This window comes from Prionailurus bengalensis, chromosome A1 (assembly GCF_016509475.1).
Source record: "Prionailurus bengalensis isolate Pbe53 chromosome A1, Fcat_Pben_1.1_paternal_pri, whole genome shotgun sequence".
Classification (NCBI taxonomy): Eukaryota; Metazoa; Chordata; class Mammalia; order Carnivora; family Felidae; genus Prionailurus; species Prionailurus bengalensis.
In genome coordinates this window covers 142744573-142765871 of record NC_057343.1, presented here as the reverse complement: position 1 = coordinate 142765871, position 21299 = coordinate 142744573, and the positions used below count along the sequence as shown (strand labels likewise).

Here is a 21299-nt window from a genome sequence, read left to right as displayed (position 1 = left end):
CCTCTTTGTTTCTAAGCATTATGCTTCAGAAATTTCGATTGGTGTTTTTTAATTAACTCTATAGTTCCATTCACTAGGCAAGTACTGTTATCGCTAAGTATAGCTGCTTAGATACGTGCACATTTTTTAGAACCACATAACTGTTCAATGACTTTCAGTCATTGCTGAGATAACTTTGACCCAGCAGCTGAGGCCATTTGTCAGATAATGTTGTTGCTAGTTATTCCAGACTCACTTTGATTTGTACTCAGGTAGCATTTGACAAGAGAGATCTCTGAATGAAAAGGAGAGGAATAAAAATTTTAAAAAAGTAAAAGTTTAAATAGTTGACGTAGTCCAAATTAATTGAGTATATTTTAAAGGGACTGAAATTGAATAGAATCTTTGTGATTCTGCATTTTTGTCTTAGGGTATTGAAAATCACATGTATTAGGAAGGATGTTCCACTGCATTCTTACATGCTCTTCTACACAATAAGGATTAAAAATTTTGTAAAACATTTGCAGTTATTTAATTCAGTGATAATTATCTTCAAAATTATATTCTGAAGTGGGTTTTTTAAGTTTTTAAATTTTGGCTATGAGCTTGAAATTGTTTTAATATAATTTTCGCAAATTAGTAAAAGGGAGCCTTCTTTTGCTCTTACAGGAATGCTGACAGGAATGAATGAAACTTCTACTGTAATCATTGCTGCACCACAGAATTTCACTCCTTCTGTGATCCTTCAGAAGGTTGTAAATGTAGCCAATGTAGGTGTAGTCCCTTCTGGCCAAGATCATATACACAGGTAGGTTCATCAACATGTGATGTGATCACTTGTGTGTGTGCATATATATATATATATATATATATATATATATATGTATAATAGACACGTATAAATGTATAATTTTAAGTTCATCGTTTTCCTTGAAAATAATAATCCCTAAACATTTATCTGACCTCCTCTCTTCGTTTCTTTTTAAGATTTTATTTAAGTAATCTCTCCACCCAATGTGGGGTTCAACCTTCAACCCTGAGGTCCAGAGTCACATACTCTACCCACTGAGCCGGCCAGGCGTCCCCCTCCCGTTGTTTCTAATGAGATATTTGATTGTTGGTTTGCGTTCAGGCTGTCTTTCCCATTTCATGCAATCCTTAGTACACTGGGATGTACTGTCCTGCAAGATAACAGTCGGTGTACTCGCATTTTATAATAGTTTGGTGATTTGTAAAGGTACCTTTTGCAAGATACGATTGAAAATCTATCCTATTTCACCAGATAGAGTGGATTTCCAGGAAGGCCTGTTTTACAAAGCAGTGGAGTTGGACTTTTTTACTTGAAATAGAGGAAGTTTGGGTACTGCGTTCAGAGTTCCTTTTTTTTTTATTTTTTTTTTTTAAATTTTTTTTTTCAACGTTTATTTATTTTTGGGATAGAGAGAGATAGAGCATGAACGGGGGAGGGGCAGAGAGAGAGGGAGACACAGAATCGGAAACAGGCTCCAGGCTCTGAGCCATCAGCCCAGAGCCCGACGCGGGGCTCGAACTCACGGACCGCGAGATCGTGACCTGGCTGAAGTCGGATGCTTAACCGACTGCGCCACCCAGGCGCCCCCAGAGTTCCTTTTTACATCAGTCCCATAAGGCTGCTTCCAGTAATAAGGAGCTGCTAAAAAACGGGCATAGAGCCAAGTGCAGCTTCTATTTCTTAGACCAGGAATATCTTCACCACCGAGCATCTAAAGCATGACATCCAAGTCATTTGTCCTTAAAGGTAGAAGAGAATGTGATTAATGTGGTTGCCCTCCTTGCGATCTTCTGTGTGCAGTAGCTTGAATTAAAGTAAAGATAAAAATGATCCCCTTAAACCTGCAGTTGTTACTTCTCTGTTAGCTTAAAGGAATTCATTAATTCCATCTTTAATTCCTCTGCCATTCCACTGCCAATGGCATGCTTTTTCCTTTATATTTCTATATAGAAAAAAAATTTTTAATTGAAGAGAATGCCTTCAGATCTTAAAAAAATTTTTTTTGTAGGGGAGGCTGACTGGCTCAGTCAGTAGAGCATGCAACTCTTGATCTCAGGGTTATAAATTCTAGCCCATGTTGGGTGTAGAGATTACTTTTAAATAAAATCTTAAAAAAAATTTTTTTTAATTAGTGCAGGGTAAGAGAGGTTTCTTACAGAGTGCTACAGTTGATCTGGGTTTTAGACTTCTCTCTGCTATTTTTGGGCTGGGTAGTCTGGGGCAAGTTATAACTTCTGTGGGCTTTAAGATCTTCATCTGTTTGGAAAGGGGTAGGATGAGACATTAAAATGAAATTCTGTATTATCTATGGAAGAATATTGGTCTTGACTTCAGAAGAGCGGAGTTCAAGTCTTAACCTGCCATCATTTGAAGTTACCTATCTTCATCTACTGATTGTGACAGTGAAGACCACATGTGCTAGTCAAAAAACCAAAGTTACCCTATTTTTTGTTTTGATTTTTATTTATTATTTTTTTAATGTTGATTTATTTTTGAGAGGGAGTGACAGAGTGTCACCAGGGGAGGGGCAGAGAGAGAGGGAGACACATAATCTGAAGCAGGCTCCAGGCTCTGAGCTGTCAGCAAAGAGCCTGCCGTGGAACTAGAACTCACGAACTGCAGGATCCTGACCTGAGCTACAGTCGGACGCTTAACCGACTGAGCCACCCAGGTGCTCCAGTTTTGTTTTGTTCTTAGAGAAAGTTCCTTAATTAAGTTCTTTAATAGATCTGACGCTTCCATTTCTTAATTTCTGACAAGCCCTATCTCACACAGGGTGGTGATAAAATAATAAAATGGATATTAGGTCATCATACTGGTACCACTATGCGTATACAACTTAACAGTGAAATGCTGTTCAGTAGGGGAAAAAGTGAACAGAAGACTTTTCAATGAAAATATTGTGGTTCTGAGTTTTCCTGTTTTAATTGTTTTCTGCTTTATTTTTTTTTTTAATGTTTATTTATTTTTGAGAGAGACCAAGCACGAGCAGGGGAGGGGCAGAGAAAGAGGGTGACACAGAATCCCGAAGCAGCCTCCAGGCTGTGAGCTGTCAGCACAGGGCCTGACGTGGGCTCGAACTCACAAACTGTGAGATCATGACCTCAGCCAAAGTCAGACGCTTAACCAACTGAGCCACCCAGACACCCCTGTTGTTTTCTGCTTTAAATACTTCTTTTTGCTCTTCTGGGTGATTTTCTTTAGCAGAAGTTGCCGTTTTATTTATGGATCCTTTGAATTACTGAAATTACTGAAACACCAAAATATCATACATCAACTATAACTTTTAGCTTATGCAGTACAAAATTATGATACTGACCATCTACTACCCAACAAAACTTCAGTCTTGTTTTAATATGTTCTTCTATAATGTACAAAAAGACATATGGTAACCCTTGTTTATGTTGTAACTTCTAATTTATTTTTTGTTTTGTTTTGCATGTGGGTTAACTTTTCTGAAAGCAATGGCAGGTTTCCAGAATTTAGTTTCTTAGAAGAAAACAGCCAAATTGCCTTCTGAAAGCCAACTAATATAAAAGCTACCTTCCTACTGGGAAACAAACTAAGAAAGACACTTAGCACAGTTGTGTAATTTTTATTAAAGCATAGTTTGCCTGTAACTTGTCTTGGTGGTTTGGAACTGAATCCCTGTTCAAGTGATTAAATTACAGACAATTCTCAATTATCTGTACTAATGCAGGGGAGACACGCAACTAAGAACCTTTTATATCTGCCTTTGCAATGCAGAGATTGCGCTCAGACTTCATGTTCGTGGTCCTCACACACATCCACGATATCTTGACACTTTTCTAATCCAGCCGTGTGTGTTCTAATCCAGCAGGTGTGGTGTTTGGCTCTGTAACTTGGAGGAGGAGCCCAAGTTACTACCGGGTCAAAAGTGAAAAAAACAATGCCTATATGTAATTAAGATTAGGTTGTTCTGTTTTCATTTGCCTCACAAGTCTCACTATATGTAATTGAAAATGTTTTGCATTTGCTCTTACAAAGTATGACTGCATTAACGTTCTAAATTTTAGAAATAATAAACACCTAGAGTTACTTGTATTTTTCATACACAAATTGTTAAAAATTATCATCCTGCATATGTAACATTTTTTGCCATTCTTTTGTACTCAGTAACAAAACAAAAATGAACAATTGTTAGTAAAATCAGTACCAGTGCCTTTCTTAATGTCATTTAAAGTGAAATAGCAATTACTGTTTATAACAGAAATTGACAGTTTACTTCTTCGTTGAGTTGTGTTCATGTTTTTAACTGTAGTGCTCAGTATCCTATTTTCCTGTGGAGTTAATGAGTTTATATATCTAAACATATATTATTTAATTGTTAATAAAATTGAAATCCCTGTGAGATTTTTGAGTGACTCCTTTATTCTTCTGTGATGGTTGCTTTTTTGAGTTAATGAAGAGTAGGACCAAAGCCATTTTTGTATTTACTAATGGTAATTGACTTACAATTGCTTTAAAAAAAAAAAAAGTATAAAAAGAATTTTAGAATAATTTATTCCCACTACTCTTAAAATTTGAATAGTTTTTACATAAATGCCAAGTTAAAAAACACTTAATATAAGAAATGTGTAAGAAAAAGGGAACCTTCATTAATATGCAGAAGTGTGTAATAGTGTAAAGTAGAAATTTTAATTGAATACCTAGTAGAAAATGGTTCCTACATATCAACATAAAATGGCCTCCATTAAGAAAAAGTCAATTAAAGGAGCACAAGTTTTATGGAATTCATTTCAAAAACCAGGAGCATTTTTTTATATAATTAACTGCTTTTCAAGATCACTGAGAAAGTATATCTGCTGTTAGATTATATGACATTTACTTTTGATTTTCTAAATGAGCAATAATATCAGAAGGCCAACCAGTATACTATTGAAAGACTTAATTAACTTTATTTTCATTTCTGTGGTACTTGGTGACTGAAAAGGCTGCTCTTTGAGAACAAAATCATCCCATTGAGATCTACAGAGTTATGGTCAACTCTCCTATTTTCCAGATTACAGTTATCAGATGAGAAGGAGTAATACAGAAATGAGAATTTTAAAAATCATCTATTAAATATAGAGTTGAATATCTTCATGTCCTGTTTTAGATATTCGTATTAAAATGTGATATTCTATGCATTGTAAAAGTCTTAAAGCATATTGTTTAAGACAGTATACTAATAAACTAACACATAAATAAAATATACAAAGGGCAGAATGAATAGCAGTAAAACAGTATAGGAATGGACTGCAAAAGGAAAATGTCAATATTTAATATGTTTAGGGTAGGAGAATTTGACTAGCATTGGGAACCCTAGGTATATCCAGGCCCAGGAAACATTTCTTGTTTTCCTCTGAGAAAGAAATCAGGTGAGGGTTTATGACAGGTTTGAATTCAATAGTGTAGAAACTGAGGTGTGTTTGCTTTAATTACATTGCTTGTCCTCTGATAAAGATACTAATGTGCAGTGACCAAAAAGCAGAAAGGTAAAAATCCATAGCTCCAAAATCTTTAAGGTTTTCTGTACAAAAGAATTCTGTGGGGGGTTTGTGTAAAATTCAGATTCCTGAGAGCCACAGCCAGGGGCTCAGATCTGGTACTGTGAGGTATGGCCCAGGAATCTGTATTTTAAACAGTAGCCAAAGCGGTTATATGGCCAATAATGTTCCATAGTTTGCAGTTTGAGACTGCCTTGAATTATCAAGAGTTAAGGACAGCCACATGACACATTTTAAAGTCTATTATTCCTATGTTTATGCATTTTCTTTTTACAGATTAGTTATTAAGGGATGCTAATAGACAAGTTGTTTGATGTTGTTTTTCCTTACAGCTATGGCATTGTGCTCCAGCAAGAGCATATTGTTAATTATATCAGCGTATTACAGTCTCGTCTGTGAAACTGTCCTAGACCACAAGGAAAAGTTTGTCTTTCAGCAGTCTCAGCCATTTCACATTTTAACCCAGTTTCCGGAGTTCTGACGTTCCGTAACAGTGGTGTTCAAAAGAGCTATCAGACTACCTACTCATTTTGCCCTTTCATGAACAACAAATTGACCCTGTGAGGGGGGAAATGTGATCATTTGAGTGAAAACAGAAAGCCTTGTCTCTGCCATGATGCTGTTTTAGTTCTTAGCTTATTCAATAAGACCCTAGAACAGTTTTCATTATTAACTTGTATTTAGTACTTAAAGTCCTCCTCCCGCCCTGTAGATCTTAATGTTTGGATCTTGTTTACTCTGTCACTTTTTTAACTTGCAACTTTTGAGCAACATACAACTTGTGAATAATTACAGTCTTAGTAGAATGAATGTTGTTTTACTATGGTCCCTGAGGTCCTTAACTATTAGGAAAGCCTGGTGCTGTGAATGGAACCGTGTATCCATGGCAGCCTGGCAGTCAACTTTTTAATTTACCAACATATTTAAAGATAGTTTATTTGCTTCAGGTTGAAAATCAGAAATCTTTTTATTTAATTGAAGTACATGTCAAGAACAACTTGTTTCATTTCTAGGCCTTCAACTCATCCAGTGAATCACTATTATCATATACATGTTCAATAGTAATTAATAGGAGAAATACTGGTATATACTACCATTTCCATCATAAAATGTCTATATTGTGCAACCCTTTCACTCAATTTTTTTTTTTGAGGACTTGTGACAAATTTTCTTAGTGCTAGGGTTACAAACATGAATGGCATAGTCACTTCTTGGTGGGAGTCTTTGATACTTCCCTTTCTTCTGTTCTTAGGTTGCTCAACTTTAGGGTTATTTTTGTTTGTTGTTTTGTTTCTTTTCCCCTAGTAACTGGAATGTTGAAATACTAGGTAATTTTGAAGGGCCATAATAGAAAACCGTATCTTAGTGCCCTAATTTTATAATCTCTGATACTACAGTAACCATACTTCACCTGTCTTAAAATGCTTTGTAAGGAGTTGTTAATATAAAGATATCAGGCATTGGTCTTTTCTACTGTGTGATAAATTTGGAATCTCAAACTGGACCAAAGATTTTGGAACCTATTTAGACGTCAGTTTTCTCAAGTTGGTGATTGTCCACTAGAGGGCAGCACTGCTTTTTTATCTGCTGCTTTGATCTCTGCAGGCTCTGTGAACAGCATTTCATTGAAAAACAAATGTAGACCTCAGTTAATTTTTACACGGAACGCATATTTGGATATTTTAGAAGTAACCAAACCGCATCGCTGATTTTGCTTTAAACCATTCTTTCTTTAAGTTTTATTTAATTCTACCATTTGTGAGGTAATATTCTGCAATGCAACAGTTTTACTAGTAGGAATATATAACTGTTTTCATGTAGAAATGAGAGGTATTCTTGATGATTTTCCTTCTGGGTTGGCAATTTTATAAGGAATCAAAGAGAATGGGGTAAGAATTTATTTATTATTTGGTTTTCTGTTAAGGCCCATCCCATCCCACCCCCACCAAAGAGACAAACCAAAAATGCTTTGGAATAACTGGGATATCTCGTGTCTTCTTTGGGAAAGTGCACTTAGATTTATTTACCTTTTCTTTATAAAGAAAGAGAATGTGTCAATGACAAGATAGTATGGAGAATCGTTACACCGTGTAAAGATTCAAACAGAATGTAGAGAGTCTTAAATTATGATGGTCGCTTATTTTCTTTGTTTTAACTCTTCTCATCAGAATGTTAAAGGGAAACACTACAATATTGCTGGCTGATTTGTTTTTAAATAATAAGGGGAAACACATTTCTTTGGAAAAATTCTCTAAACTTGAATCACATGTAATTTCTCATCCTCAATATTAATTTCAATTGTGTAACGGGCTTAACTTTAAAAGACAATTTTATAGTCAAGAAAATGGAATTTTTTTTTACCACTTGCAAATTCTCTGTTTAAAATGTTCTATATTAACTCAAAGCAGTAAGGATTTATCATTTTTAATTCTTTGGGAAATAATGCTCCAAATCATGATGCTTTGGTATTTGATGTTAGGAGGCCTATTCAAACCAGTATTTCTTACATATAATCATTGTGCGACTTCATTACACATTTGTCAACTTTGGACTAATTATTTTTATACAGCTAGGGCAGGGCACTGCATCTTGTGATCGTCTTTCTTACTAATAGGATTCTGTCTGCTTCAGCAGGCAGTAATTGAAGGCTTCATGTACAGAGTGGGGGAAAAAAAAAAGTTTTAGCCTGAGTGGGCCATTGTCACAGCTTCTGGTAACCAGTAGAACAGAAAACACGAGAAAATTGAACTCAGAATAGAAAAATCAGAAACCAGGAAGACTATCCAAGAGAAGAAAAAGCATGTCTTAGAGCTGTTGCATTAAGTGTAGCAAATATGATTCTACTTAAAAATGTTTGTGTTTGTGAATACCCTGGAGACTGATACAGCCTCTCAGATAAATATTTTTTAGTTCCTGTTGTCCTGTTAACATTTCAGTTGCTAAAACCATTGGGTTGTAAGATTTCTTTCCCTTCTGACAAAGAACATTTATGGTCCATAGCCAGCTCCTCATAAATCTGAAAAAAAATATGGTTTAAGTGCATGAGGGAATAAGGCCACATATTGTAGACACTAAATTTGTACAGATTTGTTGTTGTTATCTGAGCTGTTTTCCTAATTCTGTCAATAGTTAAGACAAATCAACTTTTTTAGAAGAGTAGTGTCTTCATTTAGGTTTGGCAAGCAGCTTATTTTGTCTTTTTCTTTAATTTTAAGAATTTTTATAGGCTTCAAAGATTAAATGTCAATTGCTAGAGATCATAGACAAAAAGACATGTAATGAAATGAAATACAGATGTATCTAAACAGTTTTACCTCCTCAGTTGGTGTTTACAAACAGCGAGTGCTTGGTGGTAGAATGAAAATGAAAAATTATGAAAAATACCTAGATGGTATCCTTTTAATAACATGGAGCCCGTCATACATAGGCAATACATCTTTAACTGTCATCCTCTTATTTGTTCTCATTTGTGGTGTTACTGGTGTTCGAGGTTGGTTGGCCTCCCAGAAGTCCCTCCCTGTGTTACAGCTCCTTTCAACAAGGTTTCATATTTCTCATTGCTGGTGTTCTTTTGAGGGAGTGGGAGGTGGGGGATGTTTAAATTTTTTTTAATCTTTAAAAGGCAGAAAGTAAAAACTTGTTATGACAAAGCAGCAAGTCAGGATGCTTTGAATTACATAATAGTGCAAATTCAGCTACACATTTTGAAGGGAAAATCTTCCCTCCTAAAGTTTTTGGAACAGTATTAGATTATGTATTAGGTAAATAAGAAAAACATTAGTCTTTCCGTTTACTAATAAAAAAAACAAAAGTACATTTTGCATATTTGAGAATGCGTATGATCCAGAATCAGAATAGTTGGGTTCAAATTCCTGCTCAACCATTCACTGGCTGTGTGCCCCTGGGTACGTATCTCAACTTCTGTGGGCCTCACTTCCCTCATCTGTAATCTGCCTCATAGAATCAAATAAGTACCCACTACACAAAACACTTAATAAATGGTAGCTGCAGTTATCACTGCGGTGATCGAAATTTCTCACATGTCTTCTGAAAAAGTTTTGTCACCGTGTTAATCTTCGTTTGAGGTCAGGCACAGAAGTTCTGATGTCAGCCATTAAATTTAGCATAGAAGTGTTTGACCCAAGCTGTCTTTATAACCAATGTTTCTTACATCCAAAAGCTATGTGGTATTTATTAACTGGTACTCTTTCCATAACTGTCTTTTCAGTGTATGTTAAAGCATAGCCTGTTCAGGCATTAAATGATTAATAAATTTGGGGCGGGGGTGGCTTTGCTTTTCATGGACCAAAACAAACCAGTTGTAATCATGCTGTGTTCCAATTAAATACATCCTTTTTGAACTGTGAAATGAGAATGTCAGAACATCTGATCTTCTAGTCTCTTGCTTTAAAACATTGCTTCCACCATTTGTGCCCACTAGAACACAGAGACCTAGCTAACAGGCAGTAGCTTTTATACCAGCTAACAGATTTTATTGCTCGGATGATTTGCTTAGCATATTTCCACTGTAGGGTAAGCAAATGCCTCTTTTCTTTACTGCCCCTAATCTTTACACTATTGAGAATTTTTATGGTAATAGGATTTCAAAAACGTGTACAAGACACTAATTTTAATCTCTGTAAACATACTGGCATCAAAATTGACATTTGTCTCTGCTGAGTTTGTATTAGTGGAGCATCGATTCTAAGTTTTTAATGCAAAAGAGATAAAATGTGCCTTGGGGCTGTGCAACCCTGAAATTCAAGTGCTTTTGTGTTCCTGTTGAGACATAATCTCCTTCTCTACAGTCCCAAGGCACAAGTGTTAAGTAAATAAAGGGACTAATAAGACTATTGTTTACATAATTATAACCCTGTCAGAAATAGAGACCTCTGTTGAAAGATGTGTTGAATGAAGATTTGGTGATGATCAAATCTGTGGGGAGAAAAGTTACATAAATGAGTAGGACAGTAGAGCTGCCTAGTCCGACATACAGACATGGTTTAACAGAAATACAGAAACAGGATTCTCCTGTGAGGCAGAAGAATCCCAAAAGTTTGGACAAAAGAAATGCATAAACTTGGAAGGGGTGATAGAAAAGGGGATCGGTCATGGTAGGGCTGCTGATGTTTGTGCTCTCTAAAAGATGAGATTAGGAAACAGTTCCTTAGGTCCTGTGTGGACATCTGAAGAGCACACGGTTACTTACAGTTGCTTCTCGCAGTAGGAAAACTGCTCTGTCGGATTCCTTACAAGTCTTCCATGTGTTTGGAGAGAGTAGCTTTCCATGTTTGTAGAAAATACACAAATAAATGACAGCAAAGGTTTCTAACATACTTTATCAACAACCCACTAGCTTATACCTTAAAATGCAACTTAAAAATGTGGATAATATTTTTCATATTAGCCTGTTTGTTTTGCTTTTGAGTCATTATTCTAATTACTGTTGGAAAACTGATTTTCATTATTCCGTTCAGGTCAAAAGTGGCTTGCTAGGTTTCCAAAAAGAAGAATCGAATGTGTTATGAGATCTTGATGTCATTTTTGAAAACTCAAAGAAGAAATTACTTTTCATTTAAAGAGAATCTGCTTCCTGCTTAAGTGGCTAATATTTTAATTAAGTTGGGAGTGAAGTTTTTCTGAGTGTCTCCTGATAAACTCCCTCTTTTATGTTGATGGTAATTAAACAGATCCCTGAGGACACCGTGGGCTCTGCGCAAGGCCCATGCTAATTGTCAGACATGAGACACTGACCAGTTGGTTTGCTCTTGAATAGTCCGCGGCGTGCTGTCAGCGCGGCAGTTTTATTTTTATGTATTGTGAGCTGTTGTCAGGGCTAACTGGGTGCCATTGTGGCTGAAGATGTTGCGCAAATTGAGGCAGATGGCTCAGATTCAGACACGTGTCATACAGAAAGGGGAAAGGGGATTGGCCCTGCAAAGTGGGGTCACAGCAGGTCACAGACCTGCTCTACACTTGTTAGTGTTTTCAAAAGCTCATGTGCAGCAACTTTGTTTTTCTCCAGTCATCCCTGCAATCAAACCCCCTCCCACCCCCCTAAAAAAAATGTGTGGAACATGCTCCATGTGGAAAATGGAGGCCTAGGAGGGTTCCGTCCTCTTCCTTCACGTCTCTGGGGCTCAACTGTGCGTGCAGAATGAATTAGCAGGATTGACAGAAGTTCATTGTGCCTCCAACGGCTTTTCAGTCAATTGCAGTGCTTAAAAGGCTAGTTTTGCTTTTAATTCCATGTAATTAGTAGATTCTTCATGTCTTGGAATTTAGTAATGGAGCCTTAGACCTCAAGTTTCCTCTATTCTAAAGCAAAAAGAAGTATGTAACATTCTGCACGTTAAAAAAAAAATTAAAAAGAGGAAGTGTGGGTGTTGCATTTGGCTGTCACGTGGTATTGTTATATGTCATCATCAACGTTAGAGACTGAATTTGAATATTTTAACATGCATGAATTTTTGAAACGTAAGTTTTATAATGTACATAAAATTATCTAACTTCTTGCATAATCATTTTCAGATATGAGGACTTAAAATTTCAAGCTCTTTGAGAAAAGTACCTTTTCTCAACATGTTTTAAAAATAAAAATGCAGTGGTTTATTTTATGTGACCCTAGGCATGGTGGAATATTAAATATCAAATGAATGATTCCCAAATATATGTTAATGGCGAATCATTCACATAAGTCTCTTGTTCAAACTAATAAGTAAAATAGACTTCCTCTTCTTGTTTTGTTCTAAAGACGCACTGAAATTACCTGCTTGTGGTAAGCATGGTGCTGGGCAGTTTATTGATTTTTCAGAAGAATGCTTGGCTTTGGGTTTTGGCAGTAGGGAACCTGCAAGAAATTATTGAGAAAAAAAGAACTGTTTTAAACCTATTTGAATTTATGCCATCTCCGTTTTTCCTCCCTCATGATAAAAGCTCTGACTCCCTCTTTTTTTTTTTTTTTCCTTCAGGTTTGCAGCTAAAACTGTGCACAGTGGGTCGTTGATGCTAGTTACAGTGGAACTGAAGGAAGGCTCCACAGCACAGCTTATCATCAACACCGAGAAAACGGTGATCGGTTCTGTTCTGCTGCGGGAGCTGAAGCCTGTCCTGTCCCAGGGGTAACCTGCTTACATCTGGACTTCAGAATCTGGCACACAACAAAAGTGCCTGGCATCCACTACTGCTGCCTTTCATTTATAATAATAGCCCTTCCATCTGGCAGTGGGGGAAGAATACACTCTTGACATTCTTGTCTCCTGCTTTAGAATGCTAGTGTGTATCTATCATGTATGCAGTACTTTCCCCCTTTTCGCTTTGCTAACCAAAGAACATATATTTTACTGTCAATTTTCTCAACTCTTGAATCTTTGTGGCATTTTCTCTGTCCTGCTACTTCTTCTGGCCTTCTCCTCTTCCTTCTCTTTTTCCACAGTGATGGACATGAATTGGGTGTTTTAAGTTCATTGGGAATCATCCTCCCTCCCACCGCAACCAAAAATTAGCCCTAGAAATAATCTAAATGGCCTCTGAGCTGGGTATGTGAAAATACTATTGCTATTGGAATAGCATACTTTTTAGAATTAAATACAGAAACAATAAGATCTCTGCAAAATTTTGTTCTGTGAATTTCCTGGTATTGTAATTGGTTATTGACAATGCTCGTCATGGAATCATCTATGAATAATAAACTAGCATATGAATAACATGTGTCTTTGCATTTTTAATGAGTGTGTGTAATCCTGAAGTTCATATGCTGATATTTGTTTTAAAAGTAAATAGCTTGTTATATTCACAAAGAAGCAATTAATGGGGTTTAGTTAGTGAAAGAAAAACCACTTTCAAATCCGGGTAGATTTTCTAGTTGTGTTATAGAGTAGTTAACTCCAAGGAAAAATTGGATATTTAATAATAAAAATCCATCATGTTGTACAATAAAATGTCTCTGTGCAATTTTGATTAGTAGAGATCAGATTGTAAGGCCTGTTAGACCTGCTGAATAAATTCTTTGAATCTCATTGTTCCTTTGTAGATCTTGATGCCCAACTTAGGTGGACTGAAACACCTTTGGAAACTAATCACTATAAATCTAGTTCTGGAAATTTTAAAAACCTGTTACGTGATCAACATATCAGCGCTTTTCCCGGGAGTGTTTGTTGGCTAACTTCAACAAGTTAAGATTATTTTCATTAAGATTATTCTCTGACCAGGGGTGCCTTGGTGGCTCAGTTGGTTGCACATCTAGCTTCGGCTCAGGTCATGGTCTCGCATTTCATGGGTTTGAGCCCCACGTCAGGCTCTCTTGCTGTCGGTGTGGAGCCCACTTCAGGTATCTGTCCCACTCACGGCCCCTCCCCCACTCATGCTGGCTCTCTCTTTCAAAAATAAGTAAAACATTAAAAAAAAAAAAAGTTATTCTCTAACCAGAAAATTTTTTTCTGAGATTTTTATACCTCTTTAAAACCGGTTGAAATTTTATTTATCTTTCTGATACGAGGTAATACTCTTTCAGTTAGTATATGCTAGTCGTTTCCCTTTCCGTAGAGCCAAAAATCCTTTAAAAATAAGGATTTTTTAAAAGTAGAGGATATGCATTGATGGAAACATTGTAGAACATCTATAAAGAGGGAAAAAAAAACATAATGAAACATCCCTGGAATATACATGTTGAGAAGAACAAAATAGATGTGAAAAATCATTTCAGTTCAAACTTGTAAGCTGGAGAGACCAAACAAGATGGTTAAATTGTCCTGCTCTTGAAATACAGCAGTTAATCTGGATGAGAAGTATTGCTACAGAAGTCACGTGTTCTACCTCATTCTGGAACCTTACATGCGATGGCAATGCTGCCACCAGACACACCTTCATAATTGCAAGCTGTTGGCACTTCCTTTTATTAATCCTGTTTCTCAGGGCTTACTTAATAACTTTGGGTTTTTAAGTCAACAATTAAAAAAAAATTTTTTTTTTTAATGTTTCTTTATTTTTGAGAGAAAGGGAGAGAGAATCCGAAGTAGGTTCCAGTCTCGGAGCTGTCAGCACCGAGCCTGACGTGGGGCTCGAACTCACAAACCATGAGACCATGACCTGAGCTGAAGTCAGTTGCTTAACCAGTTGAGCCGCCCAGGTATCCCTTAAGTCAACAAGTTTTTGAAATGTTAGAAAGAATTTGAAGGGATAAATACCTATTTTCTGAAAAACATATTTACACTTAATGCATCAAAGCAGAGGGAAAATGTATGTTGTGATGTAGACAGCTTTTTGTTTTCCTTAAATTAGGGCACTTCTTATCTTTGAAAATAGGTCATTTATAGGTACATATTTTTAAATTAAGGAAATTTCAGTAGAAGTTTATTTTTGAATAAGATATATTTTTGATAGCTAACTTAGATTTAAAATGTATACTAAATAATGTAATGTGGTATGCTAACAGTTGAAGCCATTTTAACATCAAGAGCTTAATACCATTAAAATATTTTTCATATAAATGAAATTAGAAAAATAACGAAATTCCCAAGTTAAAGATTTGGCGGAGGGCAGGGGAGGGGGGGGTGTTCTTCCTTTTTTGGTACAATGTTTCATAGTTCCTTACCTCATATTTCCTTTAACTTTATCATAATCCATGATTATCTTTAAATTGTTCCATTGAGTCGAGTTAGTCAATGTTGAATTCTTAATTCTAGCTATATTTTTTCATTTTAATGTCCACTTAATGGGACATTTTATGTACACCAATCTTGAAGAATGGCTCTCATAGTGTATTTCAGACTGAGCCTCATTTTTGGTATCACATTGCCTCATTTTTGGTATCCCAATACATTTGCTTTATTTATTATAAGAAAAGGAGAATGTTTTTATTCTGAAGAGACTATAACAATGAACTTAATCAAATTAAAGTACTTCATACTTGCCCTTCCCAGTTACCATTTGCAAATATTTAAATAACTTCCTAATAGCTTATGAAAAGTTTGCCCTTGTAACCTGTTTCATGTTAAGAAGTTATATATTAGAGAAGACAAGAATCCAGAATGATGAATGACATAAAGGAAGGTTTTGAAAAGCAAAGTTTAGCTAGCTAGAGGAAAAGCTAAGCTCTTTGACTTTCTTTGTTTCCTCTCTCTAACTTCTCTTACCTTATCCGGGACTGTGTTTAAAGGGGGAAAATCCTCTTTTCACCTAATAAGGGGGTAAAAAGCCCTATGTTATAATGCAAAATTAACAAATTCTTACTATTTCCTTTCTATTTCAAGACTGTCTACCGTGGAACATGAAGAGCTGCAGTTAACCACTGTTGGGTATAGTAAAATACAAGATGCGTTCTATACCCTTCAAGAAACCACAGTCCAGTTGGCAATAAATGAAGAAATGGCAGTATGGACTCCACTAAGTCAGTGAGCCCTGGTTTGCAAACTAACTTCGCTTACATACTAATGTAGGCTCACCTTCCCCACCCCCACGCACTTTGGGTGCCAAGTCAAATAGCTTTAAGTGAACTATCACCGCCCCCCCCCCAAGTTGCTGAACCCATCTCTTCACCTCCACCTCCCCTCTCCTCACACAGGTGGTTTAACCAGACCAGCCATTGATGGCTCTTCCATCAGTTGGAGGTCAGTTCATTGAAAGGCAATTACTTTCTGACCATGTGCTTGTTTTTTTTTTCTTTCAGAGAGCATGAAAGGGGCAGAAAGGCCAAGGGAAAGAGAGCATCTCCATGCTGAGCATGGAGCCCAACTCAGGGTTCGATCCCATAACCCTGGGATCATGATCTGAGCCAAAATCAAAGAGTTGGACACTCAACTGACTGAGCCACCTCAGTGGCGTCCCTGCCTTTTTTTTTTTTTTTAAATCATCCTTTTCCTTCCCTTCTGCCTTCCAACTTGACCAGTTACCTCAAGAAAAGTTTTCATGATCACTGTCACTCTTTACTTGAGATTTTACAGGAATCAGAAAAAAAAAGTTTATGATAGTGTTATATTTCTAGATGAATGGAAATTGTGTTTAATAGAAAAACATGCCCTTAAATGGATCATGAAATTTCTTTCCTGAATCTTCAGTCTCCATCTCCTTCCTGACAAATAGCTTTCAGTATGACTAAATGAATGTTTTACTCTCTTTCTTTCTTAGTAACGTCACTTTTTTCCTACCAGTTTTCAACTGTTTTACAGAGCAAGCACTATTTTAAGACCTGACCTGGTAAGTTAACCACCATGTGAAATTAGTGTTTGAATGAAAATGTTTTGGATTTCACATGATCACTTGACCAACACACTTGGAACACAGCTGTTTGAAAGCTGAAATCGTTTCTGGGAAGAGTTGTGAAGCAGTTGCATGATTAATTGTCAGATCACACCAGTAAATGCTGTTGGATTTGGGGAAAGAAGTGATCAATGGGTTAGAGAGGTCTGTGAAGGTTCAACTGTGGCAATGAAGCTAGCTAGGTCTTAAAAGCTGGATGGCATTTAGAAGAGAAAAGAGTTTCTAGGAGTGGGAGAAGGAAGAATATATTGTTCTCAACTGAGGCCGTCTCTTAAAATGTACCTTTGTACAGGGAGCGGCATTACCCCTGCACCACTCTCGGCACCCTCATTTCTCCTTTTTCCCCTCCCAGGGTCTCCCTGACACCAGCCCCCAGGTCTCCAGCTCAGTGTGCTGTGGCAGTTTAGAGGAGGAACCAATGGTTGTGATACTACGGGTGGGGCTGTGCTGCACTTAGAAACAGCGGAGAGGCAGGAAAAGAAGGTTGGGAACCAATGAAGTAGAAATCAGGAGAAATCAACGTCGTTGGTTCTATTCTCCCACTTGTAAGCCAATTTTAGATATTTCATTGGGGATTTTAGGTATTTCCTATGCTTTCCAGTTATTTCCAGGTTCTAAAAGGAGTCGTTTTTGATTTACAGAGTACCTAATGAACATGAAATTCCATTGGTTTCCACTTACTGGTAGTGATTGTACGTTTAAGTGATGTCTAATCTTCCCTCGTGTCTGTCTTTTTCTGGAGCCAGTTTGATGCACAGTCACTTGTACGTGTAATTCCTGGCTGCTTCCATAAATGTATACACTGAAGACCCTAACCCCTCAGAACTCAAATATGGAATTACTACAACAGACTCAAACTTGTCTTTAATGACGTTCTAAGACACTGCTTGCTCATCTACAGCCTTGAGTGCCAGAGACACCAAAGATGAGGCTTAAGTGTAGAAGAATTTAACTACTCTCTACACCCAACGTGGACCTCGCACTCACGACCCTGAGATCAGGAGTCGCACGCTGTACTGAATGAGCCAGCCAGGCTTCCCAGTGCAGGAGAATCTTTATTCTCAGATGCAGAGATGTCTAGAAAGCCTGACCAGCAGATAATTCTGCCAGTGGGTTCATTCATGTAAGCCCGTGCAGACTGCAGGTGCCGCACGTGTGGTTGGGGAGAACAGGGAAGCCTCGCCTTGCCCACCCTTCTCGTTAAGTGGCCTGGGAGGGGTTGCCGAGGAGGGAGTTTCATAATATGAGAGGGAAGGAGGGAAGACAGATTAGCTCTGAAAACGTACCTCAACCGAGATTGTGATTTGTTCCTCTTAGAAGAGCATCTTCTCTTTTTTAGTTTTTTAAGTAGTGTGATGAATGAGGACTCTCGTTTCACGGTAGGGTCAACCATCTCCATGGATAACAAAGGAAATCTTAAGACCGCCACCTACAAAAAGAAAAATGTTACATTTTGCCTTTGCAAATTTTAAAAAGCTGTCCAAAGATGGGCCCCTCAGCCTGAATTTGAACTCCCCATTTCTCATGAGTTCACCATTATAGGCTTATTCCCTTTGTTATTTAACCATGTAAAGTTAGGAACAAGGAAGGGTAAGGTGTGAACCCAAACACACTGCCCCCAGGAAGTGAATGCAGACATTTGGAGGAAACCAAGTATCCTCCCAACTGAAGGCTTGATTTTTGACTTAAAAAATGAAGCCGTCATGAAAGAGCCTCATACTGGCATCACACAGAAATCGCCAACACCCAAGGGCACTCTTTCCGTGACCCCGGGGCCTCTATTTTGCTCGTGCCTCATCAAAACCACAGGGCCTGAATAAAAATATTTTGTAAACAAAGTTATGGGCAGCTCCGTTTTCTAATTGAAAGTAATTATGATTTCTGTGCTGTGGTGTAATTACCTAAAAAAATGTTATTTGATGATTAAGATTCTGGAGTGAATTGTGTTCTTTGGGCTCTTGCACCGTTCCTCCATCAGGGACCTGGTTTCAGCGGTGTGCAGCTGCTGGAGTTGATTTACAGTGCTGCGGCTGTGGCTGGTCATAAATAAATCCTCTTATATAGTTGTTATGAACACCTGTTAGATCATCTGTCAGCAAAGCGCTGTTCACATTTATCATGGTGCGGTAGTTATTTTACCTCAATCCATTTCCAACTGACTCAGCCTCCATCACTGGGTTACTATTACCACACCATAATCGCTCGCTCCCACTCCATGTTACAACTTGCAGATAAAAGATTTCACTACTTGGCCAAATTTCATAAATAAAGGAGCAGTTCAGTGCAGTAAAAGTTTATTTTTGTCGTCATTTGTCACCCCATTATTCTATAAATCAAATGGAATAGCACTATTGCCAGCTCAGGCGTTGCTGTCAGCCTTAGGCATGGAAATGGTCCGTTTCTTCCTTTTAGATGAGATGACATGTCTTTCAGACTTAACTGGCTTATGGCTTTGTTTCACCCATTTTATTTTATTACCCCTCCAGAAAAAAATCCTTTGGGAACAGAAAGACTTAAGGAGCGAAATGGAAACAGAAAACACAGCCCAGCACGCTGCTTAGCTCAGTGATCTGCGTTTCCCCCATCCAGTCATTAGGAATTGACCACCACCACCCCCCACACACAGGCTGAATCCTTGACTGAGGTGCTTCTCGTAAACTTGTAAGGGGGTTGTAGTATATCTGTTTTGGAAAGGCCGTTACCGTGTGGAGTTACGGATATTGAAATACGTGATGTATATCCTCAGAGATCCTCTGGGTTTGACAGGCTTTATGCAAAGAAAAGACCAACTGGTTTCTTTTCTAAAATGCATTTTAATGGCTCGGAGGCTTCGAGAGGGGAATGGTCACCCCCAGAGAGAGAGTCTACCCCCTTGGAGGTTTATCAGCGTGGAGCTTTGGAGGGAGAGTCAAGATTTATTAGCAAGTTGTGAACTCTGTCTCAGGCGTAAGTCTGAGGAAGGCAATGTCCCCTGGTTAAAAGGAAGAGGACAGAAAAAGCTGAAGGGATGGGGTAATAGAAAAGGGTTTATAGTTATAGTTGATATTATACTTCCGAGTTGGTTCTAATTCAACTTACATTCTTCATAGTCATTATGTAGCTCATAAATTCAATAAAGTGTTTTACTGTTACTATAAAAATGACAGGAGGGGGGTTTTATGTTGTAAGTTTCGTTAGTTGCTCTTCCTGTTTTATGTTGAAGTTCTCAGGCCATTATGTCATTAAACTCCTTGGAGTCTGAAGGGCTCAGGCCCCTCCGTTTCTTGCCTTTTGCATGCTCAGCCATGTCAGCCCAGGCTCGGTCAGGCCACCAGAAACTTAGAGCCAACTGGCTGTGGTGCCAGGGGAGCAGGGTGCTTCGTATCTATTATTTCATGACAAGTAGCTTCAGTCTATGATGACATGTACTGAGGAGCAGAACAGCTTGGGGGTTGGGCGGGGGCAGCCTCAGGCAGAGAGCACTTAAGGGGTCTACAAATTCTGAAGAACGAGTCTATCAGGGAACTTGCTGACTGGGAGGTGAAGTAGCCCAAGGCCCTGTTTGCACCCAGGAACTGTTCTCTGCTTCGAGATTGGCCTCAGCACTGGACTCTGCTTACTTGTTAACCTTTGCGTAGCTCTAAGTCCTTGATAAAGTTCTGAGCAAATGCACAGTCAGAATCTTAACTGGGATTGTTTGAAAGGCAACACCACTCTCTTTTGGTTGTTTTCTTTGATTCCAGAAGAAGCCAAGGGTACTCTGCCCTAGGAAACTTTGCTTTCTCCAGATGTTTGTTTTGAACAGAATATCCACATGGAAACAGCAACTACTAATTCTCTGGCCAGAGTGCATCAAGGCCTTAATCTAAAGCCTCCCATCCATCCAGCTGTCTGGCATTTGCTATTATAGGGCACCAACAGAGAAATGAGGCTGTGGCTTTATCACTGCACCCTGGGTGACAACTTGATTTTCTGCTTTCACCGCAGGCAGCAGCAGCCCAACATGATGGGGCTGTTAATTTGTGCATTTCATGGTGTCTGTCAGGGGGGCTGGGAGAGGAGGGTTTCAGGGGGAAGGGAATGGAGCATGTCCCAGCCGCGGAAGCACCTGTCTGCATTGACGGCACAGAGCACTTCTTATTAGCGTGCAGGTCTCTAAATGCAGCCCAGGGATGACAGCCTGGCATCCCAGCACCCACACACTGTGACAGGCGCCGGCAGCCGGTCCCATTGTTTGCCCTTGATGAGCATGTCATTAATGGAAATGGAAGAAAGTGAGGGCCACATCAGTATTCAAATAGCCTCTATTCTCTCTGCCATTCACCCGGCTGGCTCAGCCTGCCACAGATTTCCTTCTGCAAGCTCCTCTTAGACTTTTTTTTTTTTTTTTTTTTTTTGGTAACAGATTTATTCCCATTGCATACAAATCCTTTCCATGTTGTTCCTGGTTTCTTCCAATCCTGTGTTTACACCCACCTCTTTAGACTGGATTTAGCCAGATCAAAGGAGATTTGGGCTCTCGTATATTGCAAAGGTCTAATTAG

The 21299-nt window shown here is 38.2% G+C and overlaps 1 protein-coding gene across 3 annotated transcripts in view; it reads left to right on the top strand.

Moving 5' to 3' along the window:
* AP3B1 (adaptor related protein complex 3 subunit beta 1) overlaps positions 1-13226 on the top strand; it is a 262894-nt gene extending 249668 nt beyond the window's left edge. For 2 of the 3 annotated variants that reach the window (XM_043592664.1, XM_043592657.1), the window contains 2 exons: positions 649-787; positions 12492-13226. In XM_043592664.1, the coding sequence (XP_043448599.1) occupies positions 649-787; positions 12492-12645 (293 nt within the window). In that variant the 3' untranslated portion in view covers positions 12646-13226. Of the gene's footprint in view, positions 1-648; positions 788-12491 lie in introns of those variants that run through there. The other variant, XM_043592673.1, reaches the window with a different exon arrangement.
* Positions 13227-21299: the final 8073 nt, after the last annotated feature.